Here is a 26,469-nt window from a genome sequence, read left to right as displayed (position 1 = left end):
AAAATGGATTCCTAAATGCAGTCTCGTTCAGCTTGAAACACATGGCAGAACATCATGCATACTCTTAGTATTTGCATTTAATCTGGAAGAGGACATAAATGATAAAACACACAACTCAGAACCAGATTAGCCTGTTATCTTGGAAAATGCAGGAAAAGCCTCTATAATTCAGAAAGTGATCATCTATTAATTTATCTGGTGTTGGTTTTGGCTTTTGTAAAGTTTAATTAGCCTGCATCTCCAACTTGGAAGCGAGAGGCTAGAAATGGCATAAAATGTACAAGGGGTAGGGCTTTATCTGGGACTCGACAAAAGTTTCACACACTAAGAGTACTTTCCAGAAATCCTATGACTTCCAGATGGATTCCTAGGCCAGATAAGTTCTGAAACTTGAAGGGCCAGCCTCTCCAACAGCATCAACTAGTTCCACCCCTCCATCCCATATTATTGACAGCCCTTTCCAACAACAAAAAAAAACTGTTAGAATGGGCAGAGCCCAAATACCCTGAAAGAGTGGGAGGAGGGTCAAAGGAAAAGGAAGCGATATAACAGAGAAGATAGGGTTTAACAAATGAGTATGATTGCTGAATCGTTATATTGATACTTATTTCAGTCTCCAGTGTTCTGGAGCAGCTAGAAGGAAAAACCTAAAGCTGTGGAACTGTAGCCCATACCAAGCTCTGTAACTGCATGTTACAATGTACTTTGAAATTTATTGCTTTTTTTGTATATATGTTATAGCCACCAATAAAAAAAATGTTAAGAAAAATGTACAGGGAACCCCAATTTAGGATCTTGGCTCTTTCTCACCATCTCCCAAGAAGAATGGGCTCACATACAGGGATTTCATCCTATGGAATTTTTATTACTTACATGTAGCTGACAGGTAAATATCTGGGTATTTCCTGCATTGGGGTGAACAGGTTGATTTGAAGTCAGACCGAAGTCCTAATTCCGTAGTTCCAGCCTGTGTAGCTTGGGCAAGAGGTTAAACCGGCTATGCCTCCATTTTCTTAGCTATAAACTGGAATCAATCCTATAAACATATTTTAAAGATGAAATGAGAAAACATTTTTAATTGATATGCCAACGTGCTGTGGACATAGTTATATAAAGTTACTGAAAAACAACGACTAGAAATAATACATATATGCATTTCCTTTTTGACCTTACAGGTTTTTTGTTTTTTGTTTTTTTTGGTGTGGGCAGGCTCCAGGAATTGAACCTGGGTTTCTAGCATGGCAGGCAAGAATTCTGCCACTGAGCCACCATTGCACTGTCTGACTTTATATTTTCATTATATATGTAACAAAAGCATTTGTTACATATTTAATGAAAAAGTTTTCAAAGAAAAAGCAAATTCCTTTCAAAGCAATGCTGCGAAATACTTGCCATTGATTCCAGCAAGTGAAACAGTGAGGAAGCTATTTGATTTTGTATGGAAACGTCATTTTATTCAGCTAATGGAAGGGCAGGTGTGTAAGAATTTGAGGAGGACTGGGCCTTACTGATCTCAGTTGGCTGTGAGACAAACGAAAAGGGATCCTTCCCGGACCTGCTGGTCTACTGAGAATGCATACCACTGGCTTGTGATTAGACGGTTTCACTTCCAGGGTTCCCATTGGTTTAGAGCATTCAAGACAGCTTCCCACAGGACGTGGGATGGAGGGGCCTCACCCACAGAGGGCTGCACTTTCATGCTTCTGCTGTGCTAGATGTGCAGCCAGAGGTCAGATGGAAAATAGCCCAGCTCCTCAGAAGCCCAGATGTGAACATTGGAAGGTTGACAGAACAGAGCAAAGCATGACACGTTTGATAAAAAATTGACACTGGTTCTCATCTTCAATGTGGCTTGCCAAAGTGTCTGAAATGTGGGAATCAGGCTCCAGTGTCTCAAAATTAAGAAATCTGAGGATATTAGGTTTTATTTTTTAATCAGAAACTTCATTTTGAATGAAAGACGAACAAATACACTTGGTTTTCAGCCAAATTCAATCTTGGAATTATTTGGTTTGCCTTTTGGGGAGAGGTTACTATTGGTCGTTTCATGCAAATTTTGAAGGAGGCCCTTGAACTTCAGAAGTAGGTGCAGCCAGGTTGTGCCTCTGAGTCATTTTACAATGTCTCTCCTCGTTATCAATGCACTGCGTCATTGCTCAGACTTGGTGCTCTGTGCCCTGTCTTTTGTATTTGAAATGGAATCTACACAAATATTTGTCAATTGTGTCTTCTGTGCAGATACTATGTGAAATGTTGGGGCTGCAAAATATGAATAGAGCTCTATCTTTGATGTCATAGAACTCACAGTGTAGAGATCTTTGAATACACAGAAATTTTTCCGATTTAACTTTCCCTTGTCCTCTAGTTTACTTCCCTACATCAAAAAATTAAAAAAGAAACGTGTTTTGCGATGTATTAGATATGAATTAATTTCTTTTGATAGAGACGCATTTCTTCCTTGGGAGTGAATGTAATGATACCTTTTATGGCTTCTGATGGTTACTGAAAATCAATAAAAATGCCCTTGGTTAATGTTTGACAGAAGGTGGAGGGAGAGGCCCGGGAAGCAGAGCAGGGCAGTGAGACTGAGCCCTACAAGACACCCAGCAAAAGGCTCAGCAACCGAATGAAAAAAAATAACTTTGAACAACTATTTTATTTACTTACAGGAAGGTAAGACTTGACATGTCTTAATTGTGTCGATAATACTTTTCTTCAACAATGGGAAAATATATGGTGGAATGGGGGGTTGCTTAAGAAGTTGCCGGAGAAGTTTTTCTTTGAAGAGTACTATGTTAAATTGCTGGGAAGGGCAGTTTATTCCTGGTGTGGTAAGTTGTGCACACAGGGCGCAATTTATTTCTTGCAGTTTGACTTCATTAGTCCGTATTTGATGAGTGGCTTCAGTTGAATGAAGTGTGGTAATAGGTTTAAAGGAAAGATTGATTTCTCTGATGTTTAAACAAATATTAGATCCATTCTTTGCAATTAATATTTTAAAGTGCCTAGCCTTAAGATGCTCTGAGGTTCCAGCTAGTTGAGATCTAATTTTCAGAAAGTATGTCATCTCCCAAATGTGGTCTTCAAAAACTGGGAATTCTATCTACTTCTCAGAAAACAAGAATCAATTTAGGATTCTTGGGACTTAAAAAGTGCTGTCTGAGATACAAACAAGAAAGGGGAAGTGCATAGGAGGAAAGAACCCTTTTTAAAAAATACTAGAATAAGAATTGAAAGCAGAGTCAGACCTCCATTCACTTTGCCTTCCTTTCTAAGGAAAAGAAGAGGCTTGATGTGTGTGTTGGTTGCACCAGGTACTTCTTTTGTCCTTGGTAGATGTTCCATTTGCTAATGCGTGGTCATCTTTAGATAAGTCATGGACAGCTTCATTGGTGTCTTTAAAGATCTGGTCTCTTTAAACTAGATCTTTGCCCCCATCTTGGTTTTTTCTTTATTACTGGTGACTTTCTGGGGAAAATTGCCTTCTGTGATGGGGGATACAGGACAGGAGATTGGAAGGGCAGTGCAGTCTCTGATATTTTCCTTTCTTTATTTCTTCTAAAAAAATTATATAGCAAGTGAGGTATAGTTTGAAAGAAGAAGAAAGCACATATTTAGATGACAGGAAAATGATGACAGTCAGCTCTCACCAGGAAACATGAGTCCTTTACTGAGGGAGGGTGTGTACTGGAGAGAAGCTTTGGGTTGGGCAGATGGAGTAGGTCAGTTTCATCATTTACCACTGGGTGGACACTAAGCAGATTGCTTAAACTCTTCACTTCTTAATTTTCTCATCTATTAGACAATGATACTTGTCTAACAAGGTAGTTGTAAGAAGTAAGTTAGATAAGCACATAAAGAAGGTAGTACATTGCTTGGTGCAGTGCAGACACTCAACGTTAGATCTCTTTCTCCATGAGAAAATTCAGGAGGTTGACTCAGGTCAAACTAGGAAGTTTTGTTTCATTCTCTAGAAAATGACAACAACATAGTAATGTCATAATAATTACATCTATTGTGCAGAAAACCAACTAATTTTATGGTAAGAAAGTAGAATTCAGCACTGTAAAATGAGAATGATAAAACTATTGGGCTTTGTCTTTCATATAAGAAGCATTGGAAATCCTCTCTAATGTTTCACAGTCAAGTTTTCGTGTTGGGTGTGAGCATGGCATCCTTTGAAACTCTAAAGTAACCACTGAGAGAAGTCATCGTTATTCAAGGGAAAGGTTGTATTTCTGGTACTTCCTCCCTTCTCTTACAAAAGTTGAATTATATGCTGGCACCAGCAGACTCTTGTTCTGTTGCCAAAAACACTTTTGGAAAAAGAGAATACATCCTCACTTTTCTTCTGTGCTGAGAAAAGACTCTGAAAAGGAAAAGCAGGGATGGCCATGCTTCTTTCTCCAAAAGTTCACAAATAAATGCTTGTACCAGTGCAGTTTTACAGGGGCAGAAATTTATAGATTTATTCATCTGCATTAGTTCAGACATCACTGGTGTTGGATTTGGAATGGGGTTGGTTGTTCTTTATCCTGCTCACTGATTATTTTAACAAGGAAAGAAATACTGAATTTTACTAGGAAATATCTTTCTACCTATTTGTTACTTATGAGAACAAACAGGAATACTTACTTAAGTAGAAGAAATATTATTTTGACAAAAACAGATATTCATCCAGCAGTTGAGATATTAATTATATTTAAGTTGATTGTTCAATAAAGTAACAAATTTAGCTATATTTGGTTGTTGTGTATGTGGCTCAAAGAAAACTTGAGGGTGGGCCACGGTGGCTCAGTAGGTAAGAGTGCTTGCCTGCCATGCCCAAGGACCCGGGTTCGATTCCCGGTGTCTGCCCATGTATAAAAAAAAAAAAAAAGAAAGAAAACTTGATTTCTCTTACAATATTCTGTAAGTCTGACATATTGGGGTGTCTCATCCACGAAATTGTGAATCAATAATCTCTTACCATATTTTAATTTTTAAAAATCATTAGGACTTGTACTTCTCAAGTAAGGGACAATAAGAAATTAAAATAATAGATTTGTCCTCTTTGAGAATGTTTAAAATAACGATGAAGACATCTTCCTTATTGGAGGTCATCCAGCCTAGAGGTCCCGCTTTCTGCACTTAGACCAATGCCATTCCTTGGCCTCTCTAGTTGAGTTCGCTGCCCCAGAGGATGAGAACAGGACTCGCTTTATGGGATTGTTATGATGGTTCCATGAAATAGCATGTCCATGGTGCTTTACCTAGTCAGCATTCAGCAGATGTTAGCTATTTTTCTAAAAAGTTTCAATTATTAGAAACTAGCTCATGAGTCAGATTTTTTAGTGGCACAGTACCTTCAATCAAGACTAAATTAAATCCATTGTCCCCTTACACTCCTACCCATCCCAGTTGTCGGTTAGGATTTAGTTACAGGGTTCAGAAGGGTGACCTGCCATACTTGAGCATGATGGCAAAATTTCTAAGGATTCTTAGAATCCTTGCCTGAGGGTCATTTTATAAGTAAAGTAGTATTGCAGCATTTTTTTTTTCTTTTAATCCTTAAGTGTCTAAATCCTATGCTATGTGATCTGAGTTAGACTTACCTCATTCTGGTTTTCTAGGGCTGGAATACATTATTTCATTATCTTGGCAGACTACACATCCATGCATGGCAAAAGAATGAAGAATTATTGTATGATACGTGAAGAAACTTGTTGCAAAAATATTTAAGCCACTTTTAAGAGAATTCGTGATTCCCATGTTCCTCTTTAGGACTGGGAAGACTTTTGTAATATTGTTCTGCTAGATATGGAAGAAGAAATGTCTTTTCCCAGCTTCCCTCCTGGGATTCCCATACTGTAAACCTGCACACCTCAGGGAATTCAGGGCTGAAGTCCTCACTGCTTATCTGCTTAAGACATCAGGGAAGCACTGAAACAGGGTAACTGCCTGTTGTCCCCATGCTGATAGCTTCCCTTGACCCCTTGGTGCTACTTGTCCGTTCAGGGCTGACAGGTCCTACAGAAGTGGAGGGGGCACTTCTCCCCAGCTAACCCTTTCTTTGCTCACTCTGGGGGTGTGCTGGGTGGAACAAAAGCCAACAAGAAATGACTATAAGCAAATTTCTCAAAATATTCTTTAGAACTTATTTTTTCCCATAAGAATAAGTATGCTAATAATTTGTATTTAAATCAATATACACAGTTGAAACATTGCAAGTACCCCAAAGGAGCCATCTTTCTACCATGAGCCCATCCATTCTACCATGAGCCTATTAATAAAAGAAATAATCACCCCCAATTTTGCATATGTGTAAATCCATATTTTCATTTGCTGGGTTTAGTGAGCGAAAACAGAAGTGTTTACAGTGTGTGTGTGTGTGCACCTTTGGCCCCCACCCCCCCATCCACTTTTCCCTGCCTTGTTCCCTTCCTCTCAAAACTAAAATCAAAATTTCCAATCTTGCCTATTCCTCTCCTCAATGGAGTAAACAGTTTGAAGTGTGAGGCAGCAGCCTTAATTTTATGCCTGCCTATTTGTTTTAGCTTATTAATGGCCACTTTTATTGGGTCCCTAATTTGTCAAGAGTGCAAATTAATTAGATTCTCTTGTGATTTTCTAAACCTTAAGTGATATCATTGGTGCCAGCGATTTTTGAGCTAGACAAAAAAGACGACGTGGTTTATCTGAACCTTACTAAAGGAACAGTAGTGTGAATCAGCTTTTAATCTGATCCTTGTTTGTATCAGGCCTTCTTTACAATTATGGTAGAGTTAGCAATGTACAATGCATACGAAAATATACAGTATCCAAGATATTAGGTGCAATTTGGGTGTGCTGGTTTTATGATTTCTAGTCATATCCTTTCCTGCCCAAAGCACCTATGTTATTATTTTTTTAATGCAATTTTCTTTGGGGTTTGGGGTACATGGGCCAAGAATCAAACCCGGGTCTCCTGCATGGCAGGCAAGCATTCTACTACTGAACCACTGTGCACTCCCTTTTAATGCAGTTTTATTGAGATATATTCACATACCATATAATATCCAGAGTGTACAATCAGTGGTTCACAGTACCATCATATAGTTGTGCATTCATCACCACAATCAATTTTTGAACATTTTCATTACTCAAACAAACATAACAATAAGAATAAAAATAAAAAAGAATACCTAGAACATCCCGTATCGCTTATCCTGCCCTCTGTTATTTATTTATTGTTTTTATTTTCTTACTCATCTGTCCATATACTAGATAAAGGGAGTGTCTGTCACAAGATGTTCACAATCACACAGTCCCACTGTAGAAGCTCTATTGTTACACAATCATCTTTAAGAATCAAGGCTTGTGGATTACAGTTCAACAGTTTCAGGTATTTTCCTCTAGCTATTCTAATACACTAAAACTAAATAGGGATATCTATATAGTTCTTAAGAATAACCTTCAGAATGACTTATTGACTTTATTTGAAATCTTTCAGGCACTGAAACGTTATTTTGCTTAATTTCTCTTCCCCTTTTGGTCAAGAAGGCTTTCTCAAAACCATGATGCCAGGTCCAGACTCATCCTTGGGAGTCATGTCCCACATTTTCTAGGGAGTTTTACATCCCTGGGAGTCCTGACCCACGTGGGTAAGAGGGCAATGAGTTTCCCTGAAGAGTTGGCTTAGAGAGAGAGGCCATATATGAGCAATAAAAGAGATTCTCTTGGAGTGCCTCTTACGTTTAATTATAAGTAGGCTTAGCTTCTCCTTTGTAGGAGTAAGGCAAGCCCCGAGATTGAGGACTTGGCCTAGTAAATTGGTAGTTCCTAATGCTTGTGTAACATCAGGAATTCTCCAGGTGGGAAAGTTTAATATATCCACATTTCCCCCTTGTCTCTCAGGGGACTTTGCAATTTTTTTTTTTTTTTTTTTTAATTTTCTGACCAGGTTACTTTGGGATGTATCAGGACATCACATTAACCTGTATAAACCAATAAGATCTCACTCCCTATTCAAGATTTCATGTAATTATGGTAAGAGAACAACACCTATGTTATTATTATTTTTTGAATTATCTATGGTGGGGGTCACATTTTATTCTATTTCCGTGAGCCTATTCCATTATTTGTGGCACCATTTGTTGATTGAATTTTTTTTTTTTTTTTTTGGTGAGGGGAAGTCCTTGGGCCAGGGAATCGAACCTGGATCTCCCACATGGCAGCTGAGAATTCTACCGCTGAACTACCCTGGCACCCCCAATGTCTATGTTATTTTAAAACTGATTTTGTAGTTTGCTTCTGGGCCTACTTGGTTGTTTGGAGATGAAGTTTTCATCTTAGCACTGAGTGAATTATTTTGTACTTAATTCAAAGACCTAAATGCATTTTTTTTCCCAAAAAGGATAAGAAATGATGGACTTAAGATTTGCCCATCCTTCATTTTAAAAGGGGGGGAAATAAAGGTTTGTATGTCGAGTTACTTGCAGGTTTGGAGACATGGGACCCAGGGATTCCTGTCCTTATTCAGACAAATGGAGAAATGACAAGAATGTCTAAAAATCTCTTAAAGAATCTTGGAGACATGGGAGCCCAGCAGGAGAATCAATCAACCTTTGAGGTGGCCCATGGGGTGCCTTGGGTATTGCCTGTAAAATTACAGAATAAAGTTCCATCCGGGCCCACCTCTGTTGTGGGTTGGCAGCTCTTTACACAGTCAAAATCAGATTTCACTGGCTTGATTAAAAGATGGGAAGCTGAAGGTCAGAGGGGAAATGAAAGGGACAGAAGAGATAAGACAGAAATATATGCACTGAAGGCATTAAACCTAGGCTGACACATCCTTTTCCTCTGGGAAATGAGGGTCATTTTAGCCTCTGGAGAAAGAACAGATACAGAATGAAAACACTTTTTTTAAATTTTTGCAAGGTTGTAAAATTGATTAAGTGATACTTGTGTTTTACTAGCTCATGTTATGGGTTAAGAGAAACTTTTAAGAAATTAGCCAAGCATTGTGACCTTGGGGAAGTCTCTTCACCTTTTTTTTTTTAATCTTTAGGATATAGGTTATAATAATAGTATCTATTTCCTAGGTTCTTACAAGAAATCAATTAGGTAATTCATATAAAGGTCTCAGCACCATGAATGGCAAAATTATGTTTTCAGTATGTGTTAGCTGCCTTTGTGTGGTTGTCCTGGCTGGACACAGGTTCAGAGATGGCGGGATCTCAGTGTTTTCTGGGCTGCGGTGAATGAAACGAGGGCGTCCCATCTAGACAGCAAGGACTTTGCAGCCTGGTCTCCATGGTCAAGGGGAGTGGCACTGGTGATGTCCACTGGGTGAGGTTCAACCCCCGTTTTTGGGACTGAGGTTTCCTTTCAAGTCACCCTCCCCCGCCTTTTTTTTTTCATAACCTTTGACCTGTGATCTAAGGATATATTTGGCTTCTCAGATGGTCACCATGGACACTGTTTGAATTTAGTCCTTGCACCTGAGGGAAATCCTGATAAATAGCAGAAATACCAAGCAGATGGCTGGCTCTACTATTGAGGTTGTTCAGATAAAACATCCCCGGATTGTCTGGAAATCTATGCTAATTCTTTTCCAAATATTTGTGAGGAACTGGATGATATGATTTCCTCGGGTTTCATTATGATCAGACATGATGCTTGTTAATGGAATTGTGTTCATATAAAGGGGAAATATGACCAAGACCAAAAGCCTGCTGGCGGGCCGGGCGTGGTATGGTTTGCCTTGACTCATTCAGATGAAGGCTTTTCCTTGCTGCTTCATGTGGCTGTGGGAGATGTGTCTTTGGAGGCAGTTCATTGAATGTTCTTATTAACAGGGCTGCAGAAAGCTGGGGATTGTGAAAGGAAATGTCCCAAAGGTTTGTGTTTAAAGTTCATATAAGAAAACTTGAGCAATGTGAATTTTTTATTTGACAAAGATTTTTTCGAAATGTTAACTCATTGAATGCCATAACTCTCATGGGTAGATACCATTATCCCTGCTTTACAGATGAGCAAAGTGCAGTCCTGGTCTCACAGCGAATAAAAGTAGCAGGCAGGATTCAAACCGCACAGTCTAATTTCACGGTCACTCCTAAGAACAGCATAGCATGTGAAATTTGTTCTCAAATAAACTGTGGAATTCTAGGCATAGGAGTGGAAGGAATCATTTCTGTTTCTGCAAGGGGTAAGACTAAAGATAAATGACAAAATAAAGGATAAGTGTATTTCTGTTTCTACTTTTTAGATTCCATTAAAACACCCCAGACGGTGACCTGCATCTGACTAAAAATAAATAAGGTATTTATTCTTTGCTTTTCTTTCATTCAGTTTATCTTTTTCTGGGAGATTAAAAATGCTAAAAAGAAACCAGTTCAAGAAGAGATGATATATTTCACCAGTTCTTAACTTACTTACAGAGCAGACCTGTGGGACACCCAGGTTCAATCATGCTGGAGATTCGGGGTTGATTCCCAGATTATGCATCAAAATAAAAAAAAAATTAAATTAAAAAAAAACCCAGCACTATTTACAGAGCAGAAATCTGTTAGAGAAGCAACCCTTTTGGTCAATAATGAAAATTCATTTCTTTGCATCAAAGTAAATCTTTAACTTCAAATTAATTTTCTTTAACATTCCATATTTATTCTGAAAGCTCTTATAGATGAGACCAAGTAATATTATGTCAATGTCAGACAATCGCAAATGTTTTAGAATTTAACAAATATCTAAGAAGGCTTCATATATGCAAAGCATAGTATGAAGAGATATGACAATAAAAAATAAGAACTTAAAAATAAGGTCTATGCCCTGGAGGATTTTATTTTCTAGTGGAAGGAGAGTCACAGCTAGGCAAATAGATGTTAAAAAGATAAAATGTGGGGCAGGAACATGTCATTCAAATGTACCTAGAGAGGTACAGCGGGCTTTGAGAGGAAGATATTTCTGGCTGGAAGTCAGGAAAGACTTTATGGAGGAGTGGGATTTATATCCTAGCCCCATGAGGGCAGAGCCCTTGCCCCTGATTTTGGTATCTCAGTGCTTAGCACTGTGTCTGGCATACCTCAGAAACTTAATTCAATGCTTTTAAAGAAATGAATAAGTCTGAGCTAGAAGATAGGATATGAATAGTAAAAGTGGAGGGGAGGAGGGACAATCTCAGTCCAACTAAATTAAGCAAATATTGATTGTCCATTTACTCGGGCTAGGCCTTGTGCCAGGTGGGGAGACCATAAACCTGTAGTAGGAAAGCTCAAAGTCTGTCTGGGCACAGCAGCATTATGGGGTGTGGGAAGGGAACGGGAGATAAGGTGGAAGAGTAGGTTGGGAACAGGATTTGAAAGATCTTGAATGCTGAGGAGTTTGAGGAAAAAGATCCTCAAATGGGTCATTATTGTCTGTATTTTTCCTTCTGTTTGGTGAATATCGGTTGATAACTGTTCATGTGCATGTTGCTAATATTAAAAAAAAAAAAACTAGCTAGACTTAAGAACACCAATTTAGTCATTTGTCTGCATTTCCTCTTGCAAAATACTCTACCTGGGATTGTTACCACTTTCTATGTGTTTCCATACTCGTTGACATTTATATTTCAATTGAAGGATGTAAAAATTCCAAACTGAATAAGCAGTTACGGCAGTAGAAAAATTTCATTTTTTGTGCTTAACATAAAATGGTGTTTGGATGCATCAACCAAATTAATTCTGTTGCAAAAGCTAGTTTTTAAATATTCAAGAAATGTATACATCTAAGGGTCCTGAAGCCTTCTACTCTTAGTGATTCTTTAAAATAGCTGTGGAACCTTTGGGGCAAGTTGCTTAATTTGTATATGATGTATAAAATATATATACATAAATGTGTAAAAATGTTTATCATTTTTATTACAGCTATGTTTATGTCTACATCTACATCTGTATCCATATAGATATTGCACTATGTAAGATATATTAGGAAGAGTAAAAAGAGATTTTTGGCTATGTTACCTAATGGCTGTGTGTCTTAGGCGTATTGCTTAACTTTGATGCTTAACTTTGAACCTCAATTTCCTCATCCGTAGAAAGGGACTAATATGCCTAACTAATCTTGTTTATGAGAAAAATCATAAGAGCATACCTTTATTAGTGAGCAACTGCTATGGATTTTCTGGTTGTGGAAACTGAGACACAGAGAGATTAAGGGGTACATGACCACAGAGCTAGTAAAAAGCAGAGTGGGATTCCAATTCAGGTTGTGTGGCTCAGAGCTCACGCTCAGCCCATGCCGTGTCTGGTTTCAAAGGTACCTCTGCAGATCTAGCACATAAGTGATGCTTAATAAAGGCTTATCTCTTTCTTTATCTCCCAGGGCATTTGTGAGTTTAAAACAAGATAGCACTTTTACCTTTCTAAAGTTTAAATGTAAGCTATCCGAATGAAAGGCACTTAAAAATTTCAGGGTCTAAATCTTTGGAATGTTTAAAATTTTAATAACCATTTACATGCTGATTATATTATTGATATATGTTCAATGTAGGAAAACTTAAAAAATAAAGAAAAACATGAAGAAGAAAACTAAGGTCACTGACATGATTGGAATTATAATGAAATGAATGCATTTTTCATTCCCCTGATTTTTTTCCTTCTTGTGGTCCAATATTATGATAATGGTACCCCTGCTTTACAGGCCACGTGAAAAATTTATCTCAGACCTTAAAATCAGTTAGTCACCATGTATCTCGGGTGGAAGTTATGCTTTCTGGGAAAAGTGAAGCTACAAGGAGGAAAGGGGAGAAAAAGTAGTGAACAGAAGAGTAAAAGGCAGAGTTTGAGTTCTTGTTTGGTTCCTTCTGGAATAATAAGAACTTTTTTTTTCTTGAGTATATTACGTAGGGGGATGACAATGTTTAGAAGACCAAAGAGGCAAATGGTGAGGTTTTTCAATGAAAGATTGTGAAAATTCTTGGGTTCTTTCCCATGTATTTGTTTTGTGAGTCAAAAACACTAACATTTTAGTATCTAGTTATGCTGGCATGTATCAAAACATATCTTACCCAGCTGTTTTAATGGGTTTGTTAATGCTGTTGGAATGCAATATACTAGAAACGGAACAGCTTTTATCAAGGGAATTTTTTTTTCTCCCATGGACAGGCACTGGGAATAAAAAATTTGTTAGGTTGCAAGTTTAAAGTTGTAAGGCTATAAAAATGTCCAAGCTAAGGCATCCAGTGAAAGATACCTTGACTCAAGAAAGGATGATGTCTGTCACATGGAAGGCATGAGGCTGGTATCTGCTGGTCCTTGTTCCTGCTACCATTGAGTCCAGCTTCTGATGCCAGTGGTTTCCTCTCTGAGTGTCTCTGGGCCTTCACTTAGCTCCCTTAGGACACAACTCTGGGTTCTGGCTTGCTTAGCATCTCATGGGAAGGCACATGGTAATGTCTGCTGGACTCTGTCTGTGTCTAGGCATCTGCTCTCTCTGTGGGCACCCCAAGCATCTCCAAACATCCATGTCTCTGTCAGCTCTGAAGCAACTGTTCTCTAAGTGTCTGCATCTGAGATTTTTCCAAAATGTTTTCCCTTTTAAAGGACTCTAGTAAACTAATCAAGACCCACCTTGAATGGGTGGAGTTACATCTCCATGGAAACAACCAATAAAATTTTCCCACCTTAACACTGTCTGGCCCCACAAGATTAGATCAGGGTTAAAACATGGCTTTTCCAGCACATCATCCATAAAAGAGTGAAATGATTTATTGTCTGTCTCTTAAATCCCTTAAATGAAGAGAACTGTATCTAGGTGAAGTATTTAAAGAAATGGAATTGCTATTTGAGGATGTTGACTTGTGTGTCACTGTGGATGAGATATTTTGAAGCTTCTGAAAGACTGGCATGTTCCATACAGAAGAGAGGCTGGACTTTCCTGTAATCCTGGATTCATAACTGGAAATTGTACTATTTTCCTTTCTTGTAGGAAGTATGTGATTTCAACAAACTGATAACTAATCACTTTATTTCTGGTTTATTCACAGGAGTTTGAATAAAGAAAAACACGATGCCCCAAGCCTATCTTCACTCCCTGTTTTTCCTTACACTTTATTTGGTAAGAGAAGAGGATGATCCTCTCTTTTTTACTGTAATATTTTCTGCCATCCTACTATACCATACCAGGGAAACAAAAGTTATCATTAATTTTTAAAAAAAGCCCATAAAAATTAAATCAGTGAACAGGAAGGACAAATAGTTTGATGGTTTGCCCTGATGTAGTGTTTTAGATTAAATGCTACAATTCAGCCAGAACTAGGAACGGTACTTTCTACTCAGTTCTTAAAAGCCACTTAATGGGCAAGATTTAAAACAAATCTAGTTTTTCAAGTCTGGATCTTCACTTATAGCTCAGGGAATCTGGAAAGAAAAGTAGACTGACACGTGTTTGTCTATGTCCCTTAAGGCTGACAATTAAAAAAAAAAATTTGACCATAAAAAGTTATCACTGAAGCATTAAAAAAAGCATCTTATTATTTTTCAACCCTGCTTTGCTGTGTACTTTTCTTTCCATGTATGGTTTGATTTTTTGATTTGGAGTTTTCTGGTTGGCTCCATCTTTAGCTTTTTATTGAGTTGGCACCATCAGCTGACAGGCTGGAGGAAATCTGGAGAGACCCAGAGCTCAACGTTGGGTAGATAGTAGGATGTCAACCCCATTTTTTTACTCACAAGGCTCTGAGGCCCATAAAAGTTATAGAGTTGGCAAAAAAAACTGTGGTATTGTGAAGCAAGACTGGAGAAGCATCTTCTTTCGTTTTAGAAAGAAGCTGCTAGATCCTCCCATCTCAAATCTTGCTTCTTTCTTCTAAGAACCAAAAATATTAACACTGATGTCAAGTCCTAGGAGTGCTCCTAGAGTGTACCCAGTTCAGAATATGTGCTGAGTGGAGTAGAACCAAACTTGAAAAACAGCTAGAGCCTTCCTCTTAGTGGTGAAAGTCTGCAGTTCAAACCTTAGAAGCAGTGTGGGTCCTCAAAGACCAAAGGGTCAGAGCTCTCCTCTTCAACCCTCTCAGATGTCCTTTGTGATCTACATTATCACAGGGTGGTGGTGAAGTAAGACTTGGGTTCAAGCTGGCACTGCCACTTACCACTGATAGGAACTTGGGTGAGTTAACTTAAATTTTGAACCTCAGTTTTCTGCCCTTTGAAATGGAGCTAATAACAGTACTTACCTCATGAGCTGTTGTGGCAGTTAAATGAGATAATACATTTATAAAGCTCTTCATAAATGGCCCAGTCTAACTACTTGGTAAATGTTAGGTATTACTACAGCATTTTAAACACTTAATATCTACATTCACATAGATCCTGACCTCATGAGGAAGGGACTATATTTCAGACATCTTTGCAGCCTCAGCACCAGCAAAGTGCTGGGAATGAGTTAGATATTAAATACATGATTATGGACATATATACAGAAACAGCAATTAGATCTGAGACAGAGAGAAGATTCTATCATAATATTTTGACATTAGTGGGCTCATTTGTTTCTCATTTAAGAAGGGGACATTAATTTTTCTTCCAGAATGAAAGGTGAAAATAAGTTTTCCTTCTCCCTACTTTCACCTCCAGTGGGGTTTCTACCTAGGATAAGAAACCCATTGCCTGCAGCAAGTGCCTTGGCCAGGAGCTGAGCCCCAAGCCGAGCTATCTATGGGTAAAGATCAGGGAGGTTGCTAGCTGTATGGTGGGACTTCAGATGCATCACTATGGAGCCAATTCTCTCTTCTGCCTCTAACTACCCCTACTCCCAAATCCACTCCCCTGAAGACTGGATGTATATTTAGAGCTTATTACCTTCAGCATAAGGTTTTATTCAGCTGCAGTAATTTTAAATGATTGACAGTCATTTATTCCATAGGGTAGTGGCTTTCTTATTCTTTCCTGGGAGCTGGTTTTCATACAGGGGCTGGAAACAGAGCACGAATAGTTTGCATGGACACTGGAGAGAGCACAAGTGGGCAAATAAGGGAACAATCCAGGGGATGCAAAAGTTGCTGAATAGGGAGGCAGGGGAAGCCAAGGAGAAACCACCGACTTCAGAGCTTTGCCTGGGACTTCACAAGGACAAGGAGGAAGAAGTGCTTGGTGTAAATACTACATAATCAAGGCAAACAGCTCTTGCTGGAAGTATAGTGAGGGCTGCTATCAGACAGGCAGACCTGGCAATTGTCTAGTCCTCTGCTGACCTGCAGGCAGTGTAGGGATGTGCTCAAGAGGTGGGGCTTCGAGGCCCAACTGACCTGGCGCCAGTGCCACTGTCGCACTATCTGTGAGGACTTGGCCTCTGCTTGGGTCTTCTCCAGAGATAGTTTCCTGATGGTACTGTTGTGAGGATCAGAAGAAATGAGGTATGTGCAGGGTCTAGTCCCTGTAGCTGCAACAAGGAGACGCTTATACATGTCAGTTCCATTCTCTTCCCTTCCTTTTGCCACTTGTGTGAAGAGATGGTTGTATTTTATCCAACTCTTGCATAAACCCATTCTCTTGTCCTTTTGCAAGTTTCCTCCAAAAATTCTTCCTAGTCTGGCAGTATGTCTTGATGACTCAGAGTATACACGTGCATTTTGAAATCTTTATAGCTCATGTAGTCATGTTAATAGGCAGGAAGAGAGATTTGTTGCCCTGATATGAGAATTCAACTTTGTACCCTGCAACTGAGACACAGTGCTCCAGTCATCTTCTTTTCCCAATGGGTGAGCTGGCTTGACTGTATAGGGGAAAGGCAGGCTTGTTCATGAGGTTTGCCTGACTACTGTAGTTTTTCTCTGGATGCCATCACTGGTGTGACAAACCTAAAGGCTGATGCAGTGGGAAGTTGACCAAGGCAGTTTGCTGTTAAGCAGTAATCCTACAGAAAGCACTGCCTTCCTTTTGAGTTATCCATAGAACACCCGGATATCTGCCCCCTGTTCTGATGCCATGCCTTCCTGAAGAGCTAATGGAGCTGGAGAGGATGTGGAAAAGTTAGCAGAAGGGAGGTAGAGGTGTCAGGGGATGACACACTTAGAAATAAGGAGAAAGGCTCAAAGTCTATAAAATTATCATACCAGTTAAGAATATTTTTTGTTACAAGTAACAGAAAGTCTGACTTAGAGCATCTTAAATAAATAGGGATTTGTTTCTTTCAAATAGCAGGAAGCCTGAAGTGGGTAATTCTGAGCAGGTTGAGCAGCTCTGTGATGTTATCAGAGACTTGGGCTCCTTCTAGCTCTTTTTCTCCACCACCTATTAAACTGGTTTATCCCCTTGTCGTTTCATGATGGCTGCCCAGCTCCAGACATGAGATCCATTGTCAGAGCAAGGAAAATGGGAGAAAAGGGACGGGCAGTGTCAGCCAAATGTATTCTTTTTTCATTAGGAAAGCAAAAGATTGACCAGCACACCCCAACAGAACTCCCCTTCTATTTCATGAAGCAGAACGGGGTCACTTGGCCACCCCTCTAGCTGCATGAGAGCTCAGGAAAAAGATGGCTTGGCTTCCTGGCCTCTGTGGATTGGAGCAGGAAGGGAGAAGGGGTTAGTGATGGCTTGGGAAAACCAATCCATAGGGCTGTGACAGCTCTCAGAGCGGGGGGAAGACCTAATCTCACAGCCCTCAAACTTTGGGAATCCTTTGAAACTTTATAGAGGTAGTGTTTAAAGTTTATTGAAAATGTGTATTATTAATTAATATGATGTCATTATAGAAAATCTACAAATAAGTAAAAAAAAAAAAGTTAAAAATTTCTGTGATCCCATCAGCCAGAGAAAACCAACATTAATATCTCGTTGTATAACCTTCATGATTTTCTTTACTATGAGTGTATATACAGAGTTGATGTGCAGCCAATTGTGAGATTTAAAGCTGGTATTCATTCTTATTAGTTGGGCATCCATTAAGTGTGTTGAATATGACCAGTGAATATGTAAATATATACTGTATAAATACACAAAACTTGACTAATAGTATATATAATATTTGAATTCAACAATACATTAATAATATGGAAAGGCTGCTTTGAAACTAATGAAAAAGAAATACCTTTCATAATACCTTATTTATTAATGCAACTTATTGAGATATATTCACATACCATAAAACCATCTGGAATATACAATCTATGGCTCACAGTGTATGATACCTTATTTTATGCCACAAATATAATATATTGGGTATCTTGCATGTGCCAGATATTTTCTGTAAACTGGAAACAGGAAAGATTAAACCCTAATGCTCACAGTGGAATATAATGACAAAAGGCAAGTTAAAAAATTAAAATAAATACAAATTGTAATTAATGCTGTGAGGGAAACTAATAAAGCCCGGAGGGAGAGAATATTTAGATAGAGGGATCAGGGAACAAATTTCTGATGAGGTGATGTGAGCTGAGAATAAACTGGTATTGTCTGAAGAGTAGGGAAAACATGCCAAGGAGAGGGAGTGGCGAGTGCGAAGTCCTTTGACAGGGAACTCCTTGGTGGGGTGTGGAGACGTGAGGGATGGTAAGAGGGGGTGCGGTGGGGGAGAGAAAATGAAGGTTTAATGCAGCAGGTGGTAGTTATCAAATGACCCCAAAAGGCAGCCACAGGCACACAGTCTAAATAGAGTCCAAAATATTCCTGATAAGCAGAAAGACAATCTCTCTAATATTGCATAAATAATGGAAATCTAATAATGCTTTTGAGTTTAGGGTCTTTGGATTTTAGAGACTTTTTGGGACTGATGGTTGAGGTAAACATTTTGAGCCTTTTTTTTTTTTTCCAAATGGGTATAGATAGAATGTTAGAATAGTAAGCTTTTCTTCAAATTGCAGTTCAATTTCAGATTCAGATTTGACATAAATCAGCCAAATTTACCATGTAACAATGTGCTGCTGCACTGAAGTACATCTATGTATTCTTCATTGTTGTTTTCCCTATAAATTCCATTGTCCTTGAGGCGACTGTGAACTCCCAAGCACTGGGGACCTGCCATTAATTTCCACTGTAAAATAACAGAGAAGAGGAAGGTGTTTTAAGAAGGTGGCATAAGACCCTGCGAAGTCAGAAGGCTCATGCATGGCTTTGGGGGAAGAGCTCTGACTTTAGCTCCCGGGGTGGCCCTGCCCGGCAACCACATAAGCGTTTTACTGAGTGGGAAGAGCTTAAACCTTGCTGAACCTCTTTTGTACATGGAGATGCTAATACTCTCCCCCAGGGCTGTTGCTCAGAGGATTAAAAGAGAAAAGCCATGCAAACCTGGTAGCAAAGCCCATGACTGAGCCTCCGCAAACGTGAGGCCTGTGTCTACCCATGTTGACCAGATTGTGAATTATTTTGAGCCAGGGTAGAATCCTATGTTTCATATACTGGTCCTGGAAGCCCTAGTAAAATCAGCAAGTGGCACCCAACCACTCATAATAGGTGGTGATGCTCATTTTCTCTCTTTCCTTTCCCTTTTAACAGATAACTGGAAATGGCCAGGACGGGAAGTTTAGTGGGCCCCTGAAAGCCATGACGTTCTTTGTTTTTGAAGGCCAAGAAGAGAAACAAATTATATTCCAGGTACTGGCTACCCTTGAACACTGCTGTCTTCTTTTGCCCTGCTCTCTCAGTGGACTTTTACTCCCTTATCTGATGTAGAACAGGAAATAAGAGGCATGACAAATCCTGTTATCAAGAATGAGTTCAGAAGGTAAGTTCAGGGAGAGATGGGACATCCGGGCTCAGGACTGCCTCGGTTGTCTTCTGGGAGGGGAGGAGGGTTCTCATTCCCCCAGCAGGGAGCTTGTTGCTGGGGGCCGTGCCTTCCCCATAGGGTGAAGGGGGAACGGTCCTCTGGAGATGGGAACAGCTGCCTGACCGCCTGGCTGTCTGTCCAGAGTGCTCCCTGTCTGGAGCATTTGAAGATGCAGACTCTCGGGAGTTGGTGCTGGAATGGCCTCTCTGGCTGACCAAGCTGCCACTTCAGACCCAAGCCTGCTGGTTGCCCACAGCATGCTGGGGGGCAGTCATCTGGCTTGGTGACATCACTTGAGAAGCACCAGGATTGAGGGGTGACCTGCATGTGGGGTGAGGGACTTCTGCTATAAAGGTCACTGAAATAATCCCAGAAAAGCAACAGAGAGGGAGAAAAACCTATTACACACACACCAAAACTGCTCGCAGGGGTGTCCCTGCTCCTGAGCGCTTGGAGGCTGCTTTGCTCAGCTGCTACACTGCCTCCGGAGGGGGATGCCTTCCTGGAACTGCCCAGTGCTTGTTCTGCTGGATGGTTTCTGACCACAGAGGAGAGGCTGAAAGCTCTCTTATTGCCCTTTCTCTCATTTGGAACCCGGATTAATGCAAAGGGGTCCCAGAGTGTGAGCCAGCAGCGTGCCCATGGGTCTCTCTGTCCAACCCAGCAGAAGGAGCTGGGGGCTTCGGGAGAGTGGTGTGTGTGTGTATGTGTGTGTGTGTGTGTGTGTGTGTGTGTGTGTGTGCATGAGAGAGGGAGATGGTACCTTACAGTATTGGGCGTCAGTGGAGCAGGATGTCCAGGAACCTATCATTCTCCTGTTGCTTATGTCTTCAGTTTATTTTCCCTTTAAAAAAAAATAAGTTAAAAAAAAAAAAGGACATGTAATAAAACACATATATAACTACCATGCAGAAAGAAAATGTTTAGTCATTTTTGCTTCTCATTTTTCAATTATAAAAGAGATAAAATATTACAAGGAAAAATGTGAGCCTTTTTCTTTTTGCCCCCTTAGTCCTCCCACTTCCTCTTCCCCCAGAGGTCACCTCTTTTGTGGATTTGTATTATTTCCTTTAGGCCATTTTTTCCCCAGCCCAGGTGTGTGTTTTGTCCCTAAATCTCCTCATCCAACCTTCTGCTCCTGCCTCCTCCCTCTGCTAAGACAAAGGGGAAAGGGCCAGGGAGGGGATGAGAGGAAGATTTATTGTAATAAAAGTTAATGGAAAAGCTAATGAATACATTTTAGGCTTATTGAGTTTGATGTTATCTGTGGGGCATTGGATGTCTAGGAGACAGTGACCACATGGAGGGGGCAGGCAAGTGATGAATGGAGCTATCTGGGGATATGAAAACAACAGCAAAAGGACAGGTATGAAAAAAAAAAACCCTGCCAATAATGAAATTAAAAGTCTTCAGCATATGGCATATTTGTCTTCAACATATGGGACAACAGGGAGTATTGGGGACTGTGGCAATCTGAAGAGCACATCAAAAGGGCACAGGCCCAATTCAGTTCCAGACAGTTTTCACAGGTCAGAATTTGGGTACAATGTTGCTAGGTACTATGATTTTTCAAGAAAAGCCAGAAATCTTGATGTTTGTAAAATTTCCTGATTTTAAAATATTGACACAGTTTAAGAAAAAAAAAATCATAAAAGCGAAACAAAACACATCTGTGGTCCTGATGGTGTGCCGTCTCTGTGACCTCTGTGTGAGGAAACTTGTAGGCAGAATAGAATAGGGGTTCGGAGAGGATTGGTTCTTTTTCTAGTTACTGCATTTAGGACTATACATAGAAGCATTCCCCAATTTATAAGCTTTTCAACTTAGAATCATTGCAGAACTAGAAACTGCTTGATAAGGACTGTTCCTGAGCCTTCAAGGATCCCAGCTAATAAGAATCATTCCCTGGGCTGCTTCATTTCTTTTCTTCTTTTTTTTCCCCATCAGCCACACCACAAGGTGCATTCCTTCTTGGTGGGAAATGATAGACCAGTTGTGGCTGAATGTTTATCTGTGCAGGTGTATGTAAAGGAGGGCAGTGAGCAGGAGATGGAGGGGATTTCCTTCCTAGATTCATAGAATCTTAGTGCTAGAAAGGACCTTAGAGACTTTTGGTACCAACCTCTTATTTAACACAAGGGGAAACTGAGGCTTAATGAGACTAACAGCAGAGCTGAATCTAAAACAAATGTCTCCCAACTTCTGAAGCCAATACCTCATCTCACCATGTCTTTTTATGTAGAGTTGATGTAGTGAACCAGTTTGGCAAGATGTGCTTTGAGTTCTTTACTGCAGTGGTGGGGAGGAAATGTACAGATCCTCTCATCCTGGCACCACTTGAGATACCCTTGCCTGGAGTTAGGGAGGCACAAAGAAGGCTTGTTAGCCCATGACACTGATCTTTGGCTTACTAACATATCCTCCAACTAACTGAACTAAGGAGCCGTGTGGACTTCTTTCACTGACAGATATTCAACCAGATCCAACTCACTATGCTTTAGGATTTCTGGACAGTAAACAGTATGATACAAATCTGAGACAGGCTTTTTTCTTTATCCATTTTTTGAAATTGAGTTATAATTCACCTACCATAAAATTTACCTTTTAAAAAAGTACAGTTCTAAATATGGTAAAGGTTTTTAGTATCTTCACAAAGTTGCACAGCTATCTCCGCTATCTAATTCTAGAATATTTTCATTAAACCCAAAAGAAATCCCATCCCCATTAGCAGTCACTCTCCATTCCCCTCCTCCCACCCCAGCTCCTGGCAACCGCTAATCTACTTGCTGCCTCTATGGATTTGCCTAGACTAGATATTTCATGCAAATGGAATCATACAATATGTGCCTTTTGTGTCTTGCTTCTTTCATTTAGCGTAGTGATTTCAAGATTCAGCTGTTTTGTAGCATGTATCAGTATTTCATTCTTTTTAATGGCTGAATTAATTTTCCACTGTATAGATATACCACATTTTGTCTATCCATTCGTCAATTGGTAAACATTTAGGTTGATTTCACTCTTTGGTTATTATGAATAACGCTGCTATGAACATTTGTGTACAAGTTTTTGTGTGGACATATGTTTTAATTTCTCTTGGGTATATGCCTAGGAGTGAAATTGCTGGGTCATATGGTAACTCTATCTTTACCTCTTTAAGGAACTGCCAAATTATTTTCCACAGCGACTTCACCACTTTACATTCTCACCAGCAAGGTACAAGGGTTCCAATGTCTCCAGATCCTCACTAACCCTTGAGATTAACTGTCTTTTGGATTATAACCAACTAGTGGGTGTGAAGTGATATCTCTGTGCACTTAATTTGCATCTCCCTAATGATTTTCATATGTGTATTGACTATTTGTATATTTTCTTTGGTAAATGTCTATTCAAATCATTTGCCATTTTTAGCTGTGTTGTCTTTTTATTATTGAGTTGTAAATTTTCTTTAGATATTCTGAATACAAGTCTTATCAGATACGTGATTTCAAATATGTTCTCCCATTCTGTGGGTTGTCTTTTCATTTTCTTAATAGGGTCTTTGATGCACAAAGTTTTCAGTTTTGATGAAGTCCCATTGATCTATTTTCTTTTGTTGCTTGTGTTTTTTATGTCATATCTAAGAACCCCTGCCTAATCCAAGGTCATCAAGATGTATTCCTATGTTTTCTTCTAAGAGCATTACAGTTAGTTCTAGCTCTTTTATCTATCTTGCTTATGCTATGAGATAGAAGTCTGTGATAAGGGTCCAAATACATTCTTTTGATGCAGGTTTGCAGTTGGCTCCATACCATTGTTGAAAAGACTATTTTTTCCCATTGAATTGTCTTGACACCCTTGTCAAAAATTAATTGACCATAAATGTAAGAATTTATTCCTGGAATCTCAGTTTGACTCCATTGTCTTAAGACTCTATCTGTATGCAACTGTTGTTTTCATTATTGTAGCTTTGTGTTAAGTTTTGAAATCAAGAGTGTGAGTTCCTGAACTTTATCCCTTTCTCAAGATTTTTTTTGGTTATTCGATGCTCATTTCTATATGTATTTTATGATTAGCTTGTCAATTCTGCAAAAAACAAACAAACAAACAAAAAAGCATCTGGAATTTGAAGGGATTGTATTGAAACAATAGGCCAATTTGGGGAGCCTTCCCATCTTAACAATATTAAATTTTCTAATCCATGAGCATGGAACATCTTTCCATTTTTTTAGGTCTTCTCTAATTTATTTTAATGGTGTTTGTAGTTTTCAGTGTACAAGTCTTGTACTTCTTTGGTTAAATTTATTCTTAAGTATTTTTTTATTGTATGCTGTGTGGTGGGGTCATATTTCATTCTTTTTCCATGTGAGTATCCCATTATTGCAGCACCATTTGTTGAATTTTTGCTTATTTTTGTTTGTTTGTTCTTGTGAAGTGCATAGGCAGGGAATCAAACCTGGGTCTACCACATGGCAGGCGAGAATTCTGCCACTCAACTACCCTTGCACCCTATTCCTAAGTATTTTATTCTTTTTGATGCTATTGTAAATAGAATTGTTTTCCTAATTTTATTTTTGTATTATTCATTGTTAATATATGAAAATAAAATTGTATCCTACAACCTTACTGAACTCATTATTAACTCTAATTGTATTTTGTGTTCCCCTAGGATATTCTGTTTTTAAGATCATGCCAGCTTTCTGGTTGGGAAGCCTTTGATTTCTTTTTCTTGCCTAATTGTCCCAGATCAAACCTCTAGTATAATGTTGAGTAGAAGAGGCAAGAACAGACTTCCTTGTCTTATTCCCGATCTTAGATTAAACTTCAGTCTTTCACCATTAAGTAGCATGTTATCTGTTGGTTTTTCATAGATGCCCTTTTTCAGTCTGAGGAATTTCCCTTCTATTCCTAGTTTGTTGAGTGTTTTATCATGAAAGGATTTTTTATTTCTCAAATGCTTCTTCTATCTTTTTCCATATCATATTGAGATGATATGTGTTTTTGTCCTTTGTTCTATTAATATGGTGAATTAAATTAATTGATTTTCATATGTTGAACCAACCTGGCATTCTGCAATCAATCCCACTTGGTGATGGTGTTTAATCCTTTTTATGTTGCTGGATTGAGTTTGCTGGTATTTTAAAAGGATTTTTTGTATCTAAATTCACAAGGGACATGTTCTGTAGTTTTCTTTTTTTATGATGTCTTTGTCTGGCTTTGGTATCAAGGTAATACTGGTCTCAAAGAATGAGTTGGGGAATGTCTTATCCTTTTCCAGTTTTTAGAAAAGTTTGAGAAGGATTCATATTCATTCTTCTTTGAACATTTTGTAGAATTCATCAGTGACGCCATCTGGTCCTGGGTTCTACTTTGTGGGAATTTTTTGTTTGTTTACCAACTTAATCTCTTTACTTGTTATAGGTCTATTTCTTCTTGAGTCAGTTTTGTGTCTTTCTAGGAATTTGTCCATTTGCTCTATGTTATCTAATTTGTTGGCTTACAGTTATTCATAGTTTTGCCTTTAATCCTTTTTATTTATGTAAGGTTGGTGGTAATATCACCTCTTTCATTCCCAACCATAGTAATTTGAGTAATTTTTTTTCTTGGTTAGTGTAATTGGAGGTTTTCAGTTTTTATTCGACTTTTAGTTTCTTTGATTTTCTCTTTTGCTTTTCTGTTTCATTTATTTCACACTCATCTTTACTGTTTCGTTATTTCTCCTAACTTTGGGCTTAGTTTATTCTTCTTTTTTCTAATATTCTATGATAGAAGATCAAGTTATTAATTTGAGATTTTTCTTCTTTTTGAAATCTTGGCACTTATAAGTTTCCCTCTAAGTACTAACATAGCTGCATCCCATAAATTTGGTATGTGCTTTCATTTTCATTAATCTTAAAGTGTTTGTGCTGTTTTGAAGCTATTATATGCCCCAGAAAAGCCATGTTTTAATCTGATCCGATCTTGTGGGGGCAGCCATTTCTTTTAATCCTGATCCAATACTGCAGGACAGAAACTTTTGATTCAGTTTTCTCCATGGAGATAGCCATGCCCAATTTTGTGTGTGACTTTTTGATTAGATGGAGTTGTGACTCTGCCTAGTCAACATTGCTCTTCATTAATTTATTGTAATTCTTTAAAAACAGAAACATTTTTAAGAAACCTCAAAGCAGATCCAGGACTTGGAGAACAGTTGCTTCAAGCTGACAGCCGATGTAGGCATTTGGAGATTGAGATAGAAATAACCTGGGTGCTAAGCAAGGACTCACAGAAATAGCCAGAATCTTAAGAGAAGAAAGCTCTGATTCCAGTGGATGCTAAGCTGAGAGATGAAACCCAAAGTTTTGCACCGGAGCAGCTAACTGAATGCCCACAAATGCTTACAGAGGAAATCACTGGCATAAGTAGCTGGAAGTAGTGAAATGGGGAACAAGCACTAGCAGATACCAGCCACATGCCTTCTCAGATTACCCTTCCTTGAGCCAAGGTATCTTTCTCTGGACGCCTTAGTTAGGATATATTTATAGGCATAAAACTATAAACTTGCAACTTCTTAAATTTCCTTTTTAAAAGCATTCCATTTCTGGTATATTGCTTTCCAGCAGCTTAACAAACTAATGCAGTATTTTATAATTTCCCTTTTTATTTCTTCTTTGACTCCTAAAATTTGTTATTGTAGATGGTACTTTCTAATTTTCACATACTTTTGAAATTTCCCAAATTTCTTTGTTATTGAATTCTAATTCTATCCCACTGTGTTCAGAGAACAAACGTGCATGATTTCAATCA

At 38.8% G+C, this 26,469-nt stretch overlaps 1 protein-coding gene across 2 annotated transcripts in view; it reads left to right on the top strand.

The window, feature by feature from the left end:
• The first annotated feature begins 2,557 nt into the window (after window positions 1-2,557).
• CDH17 (cadherin 17) overlaps window positions 2,558-26,469 on the top strand; it is a 66,228-nt gene continuing 42,316 nt past the window's right edge. Inside the window, exons 1-5 of one of the 2 annotated variants that reach the window (XM_077167213.1) lie at window positions 2,563-2,673; window positions 7,922-8,007; window positions 10,229-10,281; window positions 13,988-14,058; window positions 19,434-19,532. In XM_077167213.1, the coding sequence (XP_077023328.1) occupies window positions 14,011-14,058; window positions 19,434-19,532 (147 nt within the window). In that variant the 5' untranslated portion in view covers window positions 2,563-2,673; window positions 7,922-8,007; window positions 10,229-10,281; window positions 13,988-14,010. Of the gene's footprint in view, window positions 2,674-7,921; window positions 8,008-10,228; window positions 10,282-13,987; window positions 14,059-19,433; window positions 19,533-26,469 lie in introns of both variants that reach the window. The other variant, XM_077167212.1, reaches the window with a different exon arrangement.

Source organism: Tamandua tetradactyla, chromosome 6 (assembly GCF_023851605.1).
Source record: "Tamandua tetradactyla isolate mTamTet1 chromosome 6, mTamTet1.pri, whole genome shotgun sequence".
In the NCBI taxonomy this organism is placed as follows: domain Eukaryota; kingdom Metazoa; phylum Chordata; class Mammalia; order Pilosa; family Myrmecophagidae; genus Tamandua; species Tamandua tetradactyla.
Note: the sequence above shows the minus strand (reverse complement) of the source record. Positions and strands in the feature narration are given on the sequence as shown.